This window comes from Ranitomeya imitator, chromosome 1, assembly GCF_032444005.1.
Source record: "Ranitomeya imitator isolate aRanImi1 chromosome 1, aRanImi1.pri, whole genome shotgun sequence".
NCBI classification, from domain to species: Eukaryota; Metazoa; Chordata; class Amphibia; order Anura; family Dendrobatidae; genus Ranitomeya; species Ranitomeya imitator.
This window is the reverse complement of record NC_091282.1, coordinates 839,286,277-839,302,220: the sequence shown is the minus strand read 5'-3', so window position 1 is coordinate 839,302,220 and position 15,944 is coordinate 839,286,277. Positions and strand designations below refer to the sequence as shown.

The following is a 15,944-nucleotide window of genomic DNA, read 5'->3' as shown; positions in this document are numbered from 1 at the left end:
ATGGCAATGTGCTGAGGATCTCTAGCGCATCGCTAGCGCATGCCATTTTCGGCACGCGCTAGCGATGTGCCGTTATTTTCGTCCGAGGTCCGTTCCTTGCTAGCGCAGATCGGGGATCTGCGCTAGCGGGATCGGCAAACGCGATCCCTCTAGAGACATTGCGTTAGCGCTATGCGCTAAACGGATTGCCCTAACGCAATGTGAACCTAGCCTTATACTTAAGATTTAATTTATTAAGAAACAAAAATACACAGACCTCCATTTTCAAACTTTTTTTGTCTAAATTATTAATCAAAAAAACAAATTTTGACATAAATTTGCTTAAGTATAATACAAGAAGGCATATTTTTATTATTTTGGACAACCGCTACATTTGATGTTTCCTCCTCGTATATTCTGCAATCAAACATATCTTCTTACTGCTATTAAAACAGATCTGAGGATTACAGCGGACAAATTTTACCTCTGAGCTCATGGACTTTCTGAAGAGCAGTTTCCAATTCTGGGGTTGACTTCCTTACATAAGATGTGAGTATTGATAAACAGTATCTAAGCAAAAAAAAAAAAGTTAATAAGGAGGAGATACAGTATATAAACTCGATAAAGAAATACCAAAAATGTCACTGTGCAGAATATTGACAAAGGTGCAAATTCGTATTGCAAAATCCCCAAATAAAAAAGTAAACTTTCAATACACTGCGTAGATGCATTGAACCCAGCTCGATGTTAAAGGGAATCTGTCAGCAGGTTTTTGCCACTTAATCTGAGAGCAGCATAATATAAAACAAGACAGCCTGATTCCAGTGATATGTCACTTAATAGGGTGTGTGCTGTAGTTTCATTACAGTGTTTTATGAGCAGCAGATTAACATTACAGGATTACAGCTCACGTGACCAGTAGTCAGGCTAATCTGTGTAACCCCACCACAGAATAGCAGCTTGGTCACAATGCACAGTGTGCACAGGAAGCTGCCAGTCAGGGGTGTGGGTAGGGTTATACACAGAGCAAAAGACTTGGTTCTGATACATCTGCAGAAAAACAAACAGGTATTCTATGAAAACTACACCAAAAATCCCAGCAAGTGATACATTGCTGGGAATCAGGATTTCTTGCCCTACATTATGCCGATCTCAGATTATACACCAAAAATCCGCTGACAGATTCCCCTTAAACTATGTCAATTTGGAAATAGTGGTGCCCATCTCCCAATATCCAGATCACAAACAACAGACAGCAAACTTCAGGCAGACCATTAGCCCCAAAGCATATATTGTACTCTCAGCAGCCAAATAAAATCACTCCAAAACAGACTGTGCAGCGAACCCTCTGGGAAAGCAATGCTGATTGCCTGCCTGTATTCGCACTGCTTCCCTCATTGTGGCAGATGGAGATCGCGGCGGCCATTTTCCTGAAGCAGAGTTCGCATCTCGGCTGCAGGAAAATGGCTGCCGCGATCGCCATCTGCGCTCGCGTTGCATCCCGCGGCCATTTTCCTAAAGCCCCGGGAAGCCGAGAAGAACCATCTGCGCACGCGCGGCCTCACAAAGATGGCCGCGCCCACCGATAAACGGCTGAATAGCGCAGATCGCGCTCTTTTCCTTCAAGCTGCGCAGTGGATTCGCCAGTTGGACATGCGCACACCACTACGCCACCAACGGAGATCTGGGGGAGAAACAGCGCAGTCACCACGCCCATATGACCTGACCAGCGTGAGTGACAGCCCAAAACGGTGACTTTACAAAGGTATTTCGGCAGCATAGGTGGGGAATAAAGGCTCACAAAATACACTAATGTAAAGCCCAGCTCTGCCCCTATTTAACGCTATTTTAAGCTCATCTTGAAAAAAACGGGGTGACAGGTTCCCTTTAAGGATTGCTGGCCGCTGTTGGTGACATTGATAAGGGTAACCGCGGCATTTCCAAACTGGCAGTGGGTACCATCGAGCTAGATTCCACCCATATGCACAGTGTATTTAAAGTTGACTTAATAAGCAAGAGTTGAGCAGAGAGCAGAACTGGCCGATATATGCAAATGTGAAAGGAGCCCAAATTCTCCAATGTTTTGCAGATCTACAAAGATATTCAGTGACAGAATAACATTTTTAGCAATTGTACATACTTCTGAGGATTTAGTTTTTCCATGGCTGCTCGCATTACGTCACAGATTATATCAACCTTCTTGGCGCCAGGTGTCTGGGTGGAAGGGGCTGGAGAAGCCAAATGAGAGGGATACATTGTAGCAGTTACATCTTCCTCCCTGAAAACAAAGACATGCCATTAGAAATCAGGGATCAAGGCTCAAGAATCTGAAAAACTATTATTAATTATTATAGCGCCATTTATTTACAATTCACACTGTGCGGATCAACGGCGGTCACAAGTTTTATCTATTTAACAAATGATATTGAAGACTTATCAGAGGCTGCTGCCAAATAATACAGAGCATCTTTTTTTCAATAAAATAGGAGGCTCAGTGGTTACAACTGCAGCCTTGCAGTGATGGGGAATTGGGATCAAATCCCACCAAGGACAACATCTGCAAGGAGTTCGTATGTTCTCCCTGAGTGTGGGTGAGCCTCAGTGAGGACAGCGATGATAATGTCTGTAAAGCGCTGTGGAATTAATGGCGCTATATAAGTGAGCATAATAACCTGCAGTACCAGTCAGCGGTCGCTACACTCAGAACTGAGCTGTATATTGGGGTTCCCAGGATTCAGACCTTCACTGATCAATATCATATGCATCATACAAACAAGAGTCCTTTTCTATAGTTCATGTACTTACCTGATTTCAGTAAGAAACAGATTTATATAATTTACAGAATCAATCTGCTTTACAAATAAATCTACATTGTCCAAGAACACCTACAACACAGAAGAAGCGATACATATTTAGTATTCCTACAGGTATCACAGATAATAAAAGACAGGACATAAAAAAAGACATACCTTTGGGCTGTGATCATAAATTAAGTTCAAGTTAATTCGAAGTTTCCGCATACATTCAAAGGCATCCCTGAACAGACAACTGAAAAAAAAAAATACATATTTCATAGTGGGAATTTCATACTGCGGATGTAAAGGAGCATTACAGCCATAGATATATATAGAGGATAGTAAAGGAGCATTACAGCCATAGATATTTCTAGAGGATTGTAAAGGAGCATTACAGCCATAGATATTTCTAGAGGATAGTAAAGGAGCATTACAGCCATAGATATTTATAGAGGATTCACCCCATAAACGTCTGAAAACTACAAAAAAAAAAAAAATCTACTATATAATTGTCTAAGGGTCACTTCAGTTTGTCCTTCTGTCTGTCACGGATATTCATTTGCTGATTGGCCTCGCCAGCTGTCTGTCATGGCTGCCGCGACCAATCAGCGACGGGCACAATCCAAAAGAAAATGGCCGCTCCTTACTCCCCGCAGTCAGTGCCTGGTGCCTGCATAATTCCCTCCGGTCACCGCTAACACAGGGTTAATGCCGGCAGTAATGGACCGCGTTATGCCGCGGGTAACGCACTCTGTTACCGCCGCTATTAACCCGGTTTCCCCAACTTTTTACTATTGACGCTGCCTATGAAGCATCAGTAGTAAAAAATGTAATGTTAAAAATAATTTTTTAAAAAACCTGCTATACTCACCCTCCGTAGTCCGCTGAGCCGCTCGCGCCGGCCGCCATCTTCCGTTGCAGGTTCCGATGGCAAAGATGGTATGGGAGAAGGACCTGCCATGACGTCACGGTCATGTGACCGCGACGTCATCACAGGTCCTGCGCTCATACCAACCCTGGGACCGGAAGCTGCCGCGGACTACAAGGGGCCCTCGGAAAGGTGAGTATATGTTTATTTTTTATTTTTTAACCTGTGACAAACCTGGCTGGGTAATATACTACGTAGCTGGGCAATATACTACGTGGCTCTGTGCTGTATACTACTTCGCTGTGCAATATACTACGTGGCTCTGTGCTGTATACTACGTCACTGGGCAATATACTACGTCGCTCTGCAATATACTACGTGGCTCTGTGCTGTATACTACGTGACTGGGCAATATACTACGTAACTGGGCAATATACTACGTAACTGGGCAATATACTACTTGGCTGGGCAATATACTACATGGCTCTGTGCTGTATACTACGTCGCTCTGCAATATACTACATGGCTCTGTGCTGTATACTACGTGACTGGGCAATATACTACGTGACTGGGCAATATACTACGTGACTGGGCAATATACTACGTGACTGGGCAATATACTACGTGACTGGGCAATATACTACGTGACTGGGCAATATACTACGTGACTGGGCAATATACTACGTGACTGAGCAATATACTACGTCGCTCTGCAATATACTACGTCACTGGGCAATATACTACGTGGTTGGGCAATATACTACGTGACTGGGCAATATACTACGTGACTGGGCAATATACTACGTGACTGGGCAATATACTACGTGACTGGGCAATATACTACGTGACTGGGCAATATACTACGTGACTGGGCAATATACTACGTGACTGGGCAATATACTACGTGACTGAGCAATATACTACGTCGCTCTGCAATATACTACGTCACTGGGCAATATACTACGTGGTTGGGCAATATACTAAGTCACTGGGCAATATACTACGTGGCTGGGCAATATACTACGTGGCTGGGCAATTATACTACGTGGCTGGGCAATATACTACGTAGCTGGGCAATATACTACGTGGGTTGTGCAATATACTACGTGGACATGCATATTCTAGAATACCCGATGCGTTAGAATCGGGCCACCATCTAGTACACAATAATTGGCAATGAATGTTGCCAATTTAGTAACACATTAGAATGTTTTGGTCTATCCGCATGATGCTGAAAACAAAGCTCTTTTTAGTAGAATTCTAGAGAAATCTGAAGTGTAAGAGGATAAATGGACTCTCTGGTATTTTTAAACTGATAAAAATGTGAGCACCCTTTTATTAAAGGGTTTCAATTGGATCTTTTCTCACAATTAATCTGACTTTTTTTTTTTTTTTTTTTTAACCATTTTACACAATTTTTTTTTAGATTTTTGGGAATTATTGGGTTTTTCCCGTACTAATGTCAGCCACGGTTGCGTCTGGTATGGCTAGTCTAGAAGTCTGACATATCACAGTTGATACAACAGCATTGCTGTCTTCTATATGCGAGTGCTTTACAAAAGTACTAAAAAAAGGGTGTAAGAATTAAACTGTATATGAGGTAGCTCTTACTAGATGATAGATAGAAGTAGTCGTGCCGTGATCATATTTGTTTGAAAGAAAAAAAAAAATGTATATATGTGTGTGTGTGTGTATATGTATATATATATATATATATATATATATATATATATATATATATATATATATATATATATATATATACATATACATACATACATATATATACATACATATACATACATACTTATACATATATATACATATATATATATATATATATATATATATATATATATATATATATACATACACACACACACACACACACACACACCGTACAGATTTTTTTAATTTTTAAAATGTACTCCTAATAAAAATATTGAATATGCTTATTATAAGGATGGTGCCCTATAATATAGACTTTGTTCTTGTTCTTTGTATGGCTGAGCATGTGCTGTAATTCTTTATTCTCTTGTCAGCATCACTGTGCTCAGCTGTCCGTCCCATCCATTTACCTTCCACAGCAGTAATAAGGACACAGAAAAAAAACAGGATTTTTGGTTGCTTACCGTAAAATCTGTTTCTCAGAGCCTTCATTGGGGGACACAGGAACCATGGGTGTATGTTGCTGCCACTAGGAGGCTGACACTATGCAAATAAAAAAGTTAGCTCCTCCTCTGCAGTGTACACCCCACCAACAGGAAGTAGGATATTCAGTTAGTGAGAAAGCAGTAGGAGACGCAACATGTAAATGAAAAAGATTATAATAATAATAATAATAATAATCTTCAATTATACAGCGCCAACAAACTTAAGCAGCGCTTTACAGTTTCAAATACTCAAAAAGCGTTCAAGGAACGCAAACGTTAACAGTATAATACAATAAACAGAGCTGTTCAACTTGGGAGGGTGCTGTGTCCCCCAATGAAGGCTCCGAGAAACAGATTTTACGGTAAGCAACCAAATTCCTGTTTTCTCTATCGCCTCTCATTGGGGGACACAGGAACCATGGGACATCCCAAAGCAGCAGAAAAACTCCATTCAGGTCGGAGGAATCACCACTGCCGCCTGCAAGATCCTTCCGCCTAGGCTGGCAACAGCCGAAGCGCAGGTATGGAGCTTATAACCTTTGGCAAAAGAGTGAACGGAACACCAGGTTGCTGCCTAGCAAAGTTGTAGGGCGGATGCCCCGTGGTGTACCGCCCAGCAGGCGCCCACTGCCCGGGGCAGAATGTGTCTTAATCCCAGGAGGAGTCACTCTGTTCTTGACCCGGTGAGCCTCCAGAATGGCAGGTCTGATCCAGAGAACAATCGTAACCTCGGAGGCAGACAGGCCTCTTGGCATACTGTCTGGAATGACAAAAAGACAGTCCGTCTTCCTAAGGAAGGCGGTCCTAGGCAAATAGATCCTCACCGCCCTGACCGGGTCTAGCCTGTTCAGCGAACACCCCAGGGAATCGAACGGAGCAGGACAAAGGAGGAAAGGACGATCTTATTCAAGTAAAAGGAGGACACCACCCTGGGAAGAAAAGGCGACGAAGGCCGTAAAACTACCCTATCCTGTTGAAGAACCAAGAAATGGGGCGACAGGAGAGAGCCACCAACTCCGAGACGCGTGGTGATGGCCACCAGAAACGCCACCTTGCAGGACAGAACAGACAGTGAGGCTCATGGGGAGGCTCAAGGGGGGAACTCCACTGAGCCTCCAGAACGAGATCGAGGTCCCAGGGATCCACAGGAGTGTGGTACGGGAGAGCTGCATGCGCCACTTGAAGAAAATTTCTGATCTGAGAACGGGACGGATATAAATCTTCGTACCGTGATAGCCAGTAGCTAAGGACCTCTGAAAGGGACTTCAGAAAAGGATGGAAAGGGTTGCTATCTGACTCTTCAGAAAACTAAGGGCAAGGCCAGCATCAAGTTCCGCCTAGGGGAAAACGGCCAAAATGGAAGGATTCAACAGCAAAGCTGTTAACTAGAGCCACCAAGAACTCTGCGGCAGACGGGTCCCTGGTACAGAAGATCTGACCTGACTGGGGGAGTCAGTGGGAGTCCGCGAGGAGATGGACGATCTCAGCGAACCAGAACCTTCTGGGCCAATCTGGTGCGGTCAGAATGACCCGCACCCCCTCCGCATTGATCTTCAACAGCCTGGAAAGAAAGGGAAGGGAGGAACAGAAAGGGAAGTACAAATTGCGACCCAGGAATAGTCAAAGTATCGGTATCCACAACAAGAGGATCGCGGACTTGGAAAAACGGTGGCAACCTTCCTACGCAGTCGGGCCGCGAGGAGATCTGTGTCCGGGGTTCCTCATCAAAGGCAAATTTGAAGGAAGACCTCCTGAAGCAGAGACCCATGTCCCGCCGCAAGGCCCTCTCGGCAAGAGAAAAACACTGCAGCATAATTGTCCACGCCGGGGATATGCACTGCAGATAGTGCCGAAACCGTCGCCTCTGCCCAGAGGAGGATCTTGGATACCTCCGCCATTGCCAAGAGACTGATTCCCTCCCTGGCGATTGACATAAGCCACAGCAGAGGCATTGGACGTCTGGATTCTGACTGGCAGACCTCGGAGAAGCCTTTCCCAGTGACTCAGGGATAGAAGGCCCCTATCTCAAGGGTGTCGAATGGCGGAAAAGACTCTTGCTCCGACCAATGCCCCCTTCAATGACGGATGGCGAGAAAACGCACCCCAGCCGGGAAGGCTGGTGACTGTCGTCACCACCTGCCTTGGGAGGACCAGACCTGGGGAATGAGAGCATGGGATGACAGCCACCAGTTGAGGGGCTATTAGAATCGGACGGAAAGTCGGATTGGAGGATCCAGAGACAGCACAGACGTGTCCCAATGAGGAAGGATGGCCTGCTGAAGTTGGCTCAAGTGGAACAGCGCAAAAGAGAACGCTTACGGAGCTGTCACCATGCATCACAGGACCGTCGTAGCTGAACGGAAGGAAGGCAGCCCTGCAGAGAGCAAACTCCGTATGGAGAATTGCCCGCTTCTCGAGAAGAAAAAACCCCGGCGGTGTCAAACAACATGCCTAAGAGGACTATGGTCAGACTCTTCTGGGCCTGAGAGGGGCAGAAGCTTGATGAGGATGACTTCAAGGTATGGAATGAGCACTAGGCCCCTGATCCTCAAGGAAAATCAGGACATGGAGCAAGGCATCTTGGATATCCATGGAGCACAGGAATTCCTGTGGACCCATGGAAGCCAGGACTGAACAGAGGAACTTCATCCTGAAATGCCGTAGGCAGAACCTTCTGTTCACTAACTTCAGAGACAGAATGGGTCGAACTGCGCCGCTCTTCTTCGGCACTACAAGCAGGTTTGAATAGAAAAACCTGTGAAGCGTACCTGCTGTGGGACGGAAACAATAACCTCCGAACGAAGAATGAAGGTAATGGACGCAAAGAAACCTGGGATCAGAGGAGGATTTTTAGAGGGCGGGATTCGAAGAAGCGATTCCGGGCCGCGAAGCGAACCCTATCTTGTATCCAGAGGATACCACCTCCCTGATCTAAGCGTCCTCCACCGAAGCCAGCCAAACATCCCTGAAAAAGGCAGGGGATGCCCGCCCAAACTGGAAGAAAACGCTGGGCCGTTAGCATGAGTTATGCCGAGGAAGATCTGACAGGTCTAGGCCTGGTGGATCAACCATGGGAGTTGAGGGAACGCCGGGAAGGGGTAGGCTTAAAGGAAGCCTTTTCTCTAGCCAGACGATCGCAGTCTGTGTTAGCTAGAGGAATCTTCCGACGCCGCAAAACAGCGAAAGGACAAAGGGATCTCGTGCCTCCCGTGGTGTCATTAATAATTTGTTCCAGCATGTAGCCAAAGTGACAGGCCCCCTGGAAGGGGAGGCCGGTAAGGGACTTCTTGAAGACAAGTCCGCCTGCTGTGTGTAGAGCCATCCGTCGGATGGCCACCATATTGCTGGACGCATGAGCTGCACAAGCCGTGCATCTAGGGAGGCAGATACCAAATATTTCCCTGCATAGGAAATCTGGTCCGTCAGGTCAGCTAGCTCCCCCGGATGAGCTCCAGCCGGTGTGCTCTTACAAGGCTGTTTGGTTCATCTATCTATGGTCCTTGAGACCCAGGTAGAGGCAATGGCCGAGGCACAAAGTCGAAGCAGCCGTTTCAAAGGCTGATTTATCCAGCGATTCTATAATTGTATCCTTGGAACCCATGCCAAGTTGGTAGACAGTCTGGGAACTGACGAGTCCAGAATTGCCCGCTTCCTGACGAGGAATCAGTCCAGTTAGCGATGAGCTCAGGAGAGAAGGAAAATAGGATGCCGAGACTCTTCCCTGTCTGAAAGCATCTGGTATGGCTCGCATTTCCCCTGGCAAGTATCACCACAAATTCAGTTTGTGGGGCAAAGACCTTGGAAGGTGGTTTGACCGTCTAAACGAAACCGCCTATTCTGCGGGTTCCGTAGAGGTATCCATGATGCTTAGGGTCTGGTTGATGTACTTGTAGTGAAACCAAGTCTGAAACTTCCTCTGCAAACATGACCGAGGAAGCCCATCTCTCTCACTCGAGAGAGGAGGATCAGGAAGGGGGATCTCACCGGTCCAGACCGGAGGGCAAGAATGGAGCGGGAAAGAAAGGTGTCAGACGTTCATGGGGCTGATGGTGGAGGTCCTGGTCTCCTCCAACCGACAGGCTCTGGAGGGCGAGTGGGTAGGGAATGGAGTTGGGACCGAACCTCTAAGCACGCTTGTGTGCTAGGATCATGGCCCCGCTGTCGGATCTATGAGGATACGGGGTGGCAGAACATGCCGTACTCATAGTCCATAATGTGGGATTACGGGTGTGACTGTTCACCCTGTATCCCCGGAGAATCCTGTGACCCACTAGCAATTGCGGACAGGCACGGACACCAAGGTCGTGACATCCTGATGAGGTCCGCCCCAGACAGACAGAAGGAAAGCCCACCCAGGGATAGGGGTCTCGGTCTCACCCGGGGTAGGGACTCCTGGACAGGGAGTTGCTGCAGCTGACAAGAAGAAGTAGGAGGAGGGGAGCGCTCTCCTATAGGATTAGGCCTGGGAGCAGACCCACTAAGTGAAGGTTAGGGGAACAGGAAAGGGGAGTAAGACTGCATAGCAGAGCTACTCACAGAAATAGTAGAGTCCTGTAGACTGCTCCCGGCTGTAGCTGTGACCGTCATCATGGCACAGGTCCCGGACACCAGTGATAAGACGGCAACCTAAGGAGGATGCAGGGGACCCTGCCGGAGAAAGCGTGTGCTGGGGAAAATAAGGACCCGGCTGCAGTATGGATGAACCACAGATGGTGACCGCTGAAAGGGCGCTGGAACGTGCGGCCTGCTGCGATGTGGCGCCAAGCAGAGGCGTAGAAGTCATCGGCCCAGGAGGACCAAGATGGTGCCGGTGGGCGGGAGTCAAGAGATTGTCGGGCGGGAGAAAGCCCGCCCGATGAAAGCGGAAGTGGACGGAGTGCGGCACCGGAAGTAGGCCCGGGCAGAAGCCGGGGCCTAAATTACAGGCCAGCGACCGCCGGAGGAGAGAGCCGCGGCGCCGAAACAGCGCGCCGCAGTTAGAAAAACGGCGCGGCAGCCTGTCAAGGCTGTTACGCTGGAAAGGATGGGGCAGCCGCCATGAAAACCCATGGCGCCACAGCAATGCGCCGCAGGGAGAAGCAGCGCGGCAGCCTGACAGGGCTGTTGCGCTGGAGAAGGTAGCGCGGCCCCATTAAGACCGCGGCGCCGGCCGCAGGAAGAAACGGCATGACAGCCTGTCAGGGCTGTCTCACTGGGGAGAGTGGTGCGGCGTAGGAAGCGGCGCGGCAGCCTGTAAAGGCCCCGCGCCGGAATAGAAGGCAGAGAGGCCGCAGATGCCACATGGGAAAAGTAATCCCGGGCCGTGCTGCGCAATCTGGGTGCAAGCAATGACCAGGTAATCTGGGAGCCCCTAGCAAGACCCCCCCTTGAAAGATTTGGGATGGGAAATACTCACCTCAACTTCCCACGCTGATACTAACCTGAAGAGGAATGAGACGTCCAGGGAGCTGATGGACGTCCTCGTCTCCTCCAACCGACAGGCTCTGGTGGGCGAGTGGGTGGGGGACGGAGCCAGGACCGGACTTCTGAACACGCTTGTGTGCTAGGATCATGGTCCTGCTGAGGGATCTATGAGGATACGGGGTGGCAGTACACGCCGTACTCAATAGTCCGTATTGTGGGACTACAGGTGTGACTGCTCACCCTGTATCCCTCCGGAAAACCTGAAAAGAAACGACGCACATTGAGGTAGATAAGGGTCTAATGAAAGACCCGTGTCCACCTCCTACTGACACTAAGCTAAACTGAATATCCCACTTCCTGTCGGTGGGGTGTACACTGCAGAGGAGGAGCTAACTTTTTTATTTGCATAGTGTCAGCCTCCTAGTGGCAGCAGCATACACCCATGGTTCCTGTGTCCCCCAATGAGAGGCGATAGAGAAAGAGCAAAAACCGTGTATGGGCTCTCTGTAGTCCAATTTCTCATCATAGTGCCCAATGCCACCCCTTATCTATTGGGCCCCTGTGCGGCAGCACCGCTTTCACCAATAATATTGCCCCCATGCTATAGTATATGCAGAGACGGCTGGCACAGAGAAAACTAATTTTAATGCTTTGTGCAGCTACCATTACAGAAGACAGATGGCGCAGGAAATGCAGGAATTCAGTGGCAACAGTTACACATGGTACTCTTGGGCTGATATTCAGCCAAATGAAGGTCAGAAAATCATTAAATGAAAATACAATAACCCTTAAATCCTTATGATAACATAGATAAAATATCACAATTTATTTCAATCTAATTAAAACCATACCACAACTACAACCAGATAACCACATAGAACACACAACCGTGCACTCTAGATGACCCTACCAAACAAACCCTGTTAAGGCTTCCTACCGATCAGTGGAGGTTGGCACCCTAAACATGAATACGAGAATGGCGCCCCCACTCACCGTCGGCTGACCCTATGTCTCCTGGCATGAACCCTGACATAAGTGTCACAATTATGACTGCATGGATGCAAGACAGGAAAAGATAGGCAGGTTTGAAAATGACTAGGTATGTATATATTTGTATATCTTTATATACAAGCTTTGTCTGTGGCAGGGTGAGATACATGGACAAAAGACAAAAAAGTGCTTGTGCTTAAAAATAGGACCTCCGTACCCTGCTGGTATGCGCCCTGCCTGGCTGTGGGGGTTGGCACTTTACTTGTCAGCGGATATGGTGCCCCCACTCAACGAAGGCTGACCCTGGGACGCCCTAGTGATATATTAAGATTAAGTCCCAGAAGGATGGTAGCCACAGCTAAATGTATGTATCCAAACAGGCAAGGCACAAGATACCACAGCAAAAAATGCCAATCTTCAGCCGAAGATAGCATATAGATAAATCACAAACATGATAATCAGAGGGTGGGACCGATACTCATCAAGGATGATATTTCATACGCCTCTACGCGTTTCACCCCAGCGGATCATCAGGAGGCCTTGATGTGTAGATGCTGCATGGAATCACAATTGGTCCACTTATATACATGAGTTAATGAGCGTTTGGGCGGTATATTGATTCAAAACACAAGAGCCAGGGACAGGGTAGCCATATAAAAGTAGCCCACATACGATATCAGAAATGCCTAAAACCTATTCAACAAATCGCATTAGTAAGTATGTCTACAACAGCGGGCAGCCGCCATAAGGTAGTCCTTATATGGAGCATTATATGGGACCCATCATATACAGGAGCATCATATGGGGCCCATTATATATGGAGCATCTTATTGGGCCCATTATACATGAAGCATTACATGGGACCCATTCTGTATGGAGCATTATATGGGGCCCATCCTATACTGGAGCAATATATGTGGCCCATCATATACTGTGTGAAACAATATATGGGGCTCATAATACTGTATGAAGCATTATATGGGGCTGATTATACTGTTTGGAGCACTATTTCGTGCTCATTATATTGTATGGAGAAATATATGGGGATCATTTTTCTTTATGGAGCATTATATGGGGCACATTATACTGTATATATAAATATATGGGGCTCATAGTGTATGGATCAATATATGGAGCCTATTATATACTGCATGGAGCAATATATGGGGCTTATTATACTGTATGGAGAATTATATGGAGTCCATTCTGTAGGAGCAATATATGGGGCTCATTATTCTGTATGGAGCACTATGTAGTGTTCATAATACTGTATGGACAGGGCCGGCTGCAGGTTTTCGTGGGCCCACAAAAACATGACAACCCCTTTAAGCAAAGGCGTCAGCTTGCCTTCACTTTTTTTTTTTATCTCAAACTGCTAGATGTCTGCCTCCTATATTGTGAGAGGACTTCTTTCCTTGAATGGTGTTGCCCTATTTTGCGTTTTCTTTAAACAATTAATAGATATGGCACACAGCATGCTCCATTTGGTCTTCTTTCCTCAAAAACTAACTAGACACCAAATCTCCAGAAGCACAAATATTGCAGCCAATAATCTGAAGTTTTTTTTTTATAGGTCACTCAAGAATCGACCTACTAAGCCATGTTTTTATTCCAATCCATAAGTGGGTTTCCCACCGTGTGAAAAGTTAAATGCAACTTTTTGCTTGGCTATAAGGACTGTGTTTCAAAGAAAATAATATGTAAGAGAAGCCTAGATGCGGGGTTGGCCCTGTGCTATGACCGATCCACTAAGAGCCTGAGGTACCAGGGTTCAGACTCATGTTTTGTCAGCAACATAAGTGACAGAACTTTTGAACTCAGAAGGACAGTGTAAAACAACCTAACAGCTTAGCTGAGCTTCTATAAAGCAATGTAACAGTATGTGACTGTAGTCCTTTAAGAAAAAAAGGTCCCCATGTAGTATTAGACTCGTAAAATAACAAAAAGAGCAAACACTTGCCCTCCCCAGATTCTGTGTCGGAATGGCACCAACACCAAGTCACAATATTAATGCACTGCAGGATGCCGCAGACCCCCATGAACAAGACTGGGGCAGCACAGGTGTAAAATACTGACAAACAACTACTCACACATCTACTATTCATGGAGGGCATTGTTCCGTAGTATCATAGATGGGTTAGAAGAAAGAAAAAAAAAACATTTATTATGTCCATAGAGAGAATATAATTGAGGTACAGGAGGGACACAGACACCCCTGGAAGAGCCGATTCTTGCCCTTTCAAATCCCTATTTTGTCATTCCCTACCTTTACATAGGAGATGGCACCCTAATCCTAATAAACGTGATCATGCCCATTCTATGCTGAGTGGCCTTAATGGAGTACCTAATTGGCTGCGTATATTAACAGACATCAGAAAAAATTCCAGTTATGGTAATTTTTAAGTAGGGAGAAATCTGTATGACTAACTCTTATACGTTACAGAGTACAGAACAGAGGAAATGCACATGTATATCCATGGCTCGCATCTCCTATTGGTCACAGCCCCAACGAGTTTCCCCTCGACCAGTCTCGGAGGCTCATCAGGAGCAAAATATAGAAGGCCCTTTGGGGTGTATTGAACAGAAAAAAGGGGGCCTGTTACCTCGTTGCGTAACGGATGATCACCTGGCCCCAGCTAGTATTATAAATGAACACAGAGAAGGCTGGTATAGAGTGCTAATCACACATATAAGGAACGTGCACAGTGTCTGGCTTACAGCTTATTAGTAGCAACCTTACTAATAGATGAAGCGGGCCGCCCGGCACTATATAAAAGTACACCCCGCAAGGTCAGACACCCGATTCCCCCAGCCAACACTAAAGGGCCTGGCTGAAGCCTGCAAAAGATGAAAAATGTGCAACTAAAAAAAATAAAAAGGTATTAATCGATATTTTGGCCAAAATATGCAAGCTCGCAACCCAACGTCAAGGGTCCACAGTGTCTTGTGGGTCACAAGCGTCACAGTGTGTGAGACTGGTTCCCTCTACATGCCTTATCCATTTGCATTCATATTACTTGGCAACCACCCACTCCATGAAAGTTGTTTCAACCTGAATCTACAATATCAAGATACAACAAAAGTAACAGGCAAAAAAAAAAAAGTATCAAACAATTGGAGCACTAGTCCATTATAGATGTGCTAACAAAAGCATACAAAGTAAAAGGAGGCAGATGTTACACAACACCAGAATAGTTTATGTTAAATAGGACTATAATGCTTTAAATCACTCACCTGTCTAGCCACTTGCGGATCTGGGCCAAAACAAGAGCCCTGTGATGAATAGTTTCTAAGTTACCCCGTGGCATCTGTAAATGAAAAAAATTATAAAAAAGAAAGAAGTTAAAAAAAAATAACACACTTTAAACATTTACATATTTCAAATTAAAAAAAAAATAATGTTAAAAGGGCTGTCTACTACTTGGGACACTGTCTCCGTCCTTGGGACGTAACTGACATCTGGAGAAGTCAGAGCTGCAGTGGCTTTTCATTTGTCCTAAGGAGAGGGGACAGTAAGCAGCCGCTGATTGTCATGCGAGACCCAGTGCTGACACCGCTAGCACAGTGCTCACACCGGAGGTGAGTGTTCGCGGTTTTCACTTTACTTGGAGGAAAAATAGTGCTTATGAAGGAGTTTGCAAGTAGTGGACAACCCCTTTAATATATAGTTTTCTAACCATTAAAAAATCTTGTTCTTGGCAAACAAGTACCAGTGGTGGGACCTATGACTACTAGATAGATACATTTGAGGCATAT

General features: G+C 46.1%; 1 protein-coding gene across 1 annotated transcript in view; it reads right to left on the bottom strand.

The window, feature by feature from the left end:
• Positions 1-15,944, bottom strand: part of ELP1 (elongator acetyltransferase complex subunit 1) — a 189,676-nt gene that overhangs the window by 59,698 nt on the left and 114,034 nt on the right. Inside the window, exons 20-24 of the mRNA XM_069740676.1 lie at positions 15,423-15,496; positions 2,949-3,027; positions 2,785-2,864; positions 2,120-2,257; positions 464-549 (exon numbers count right to left, since the gene is read on the bottom strand). Of these exons, the coding sequence (XP_069596777.1) occupies positions 464-549; positions 2,120-2,257; positions 2,785-2,864; positions 2,949-3,027; positions 15,423-15,496 (457 nt within the window). The remainder of the gene's footprint in view (positions 1-463; positions 550-2,119; positions 2,258-2,784; positions 2,865-2,948; positions 3,028-15,422; positions 15,497-15,944) is intronic.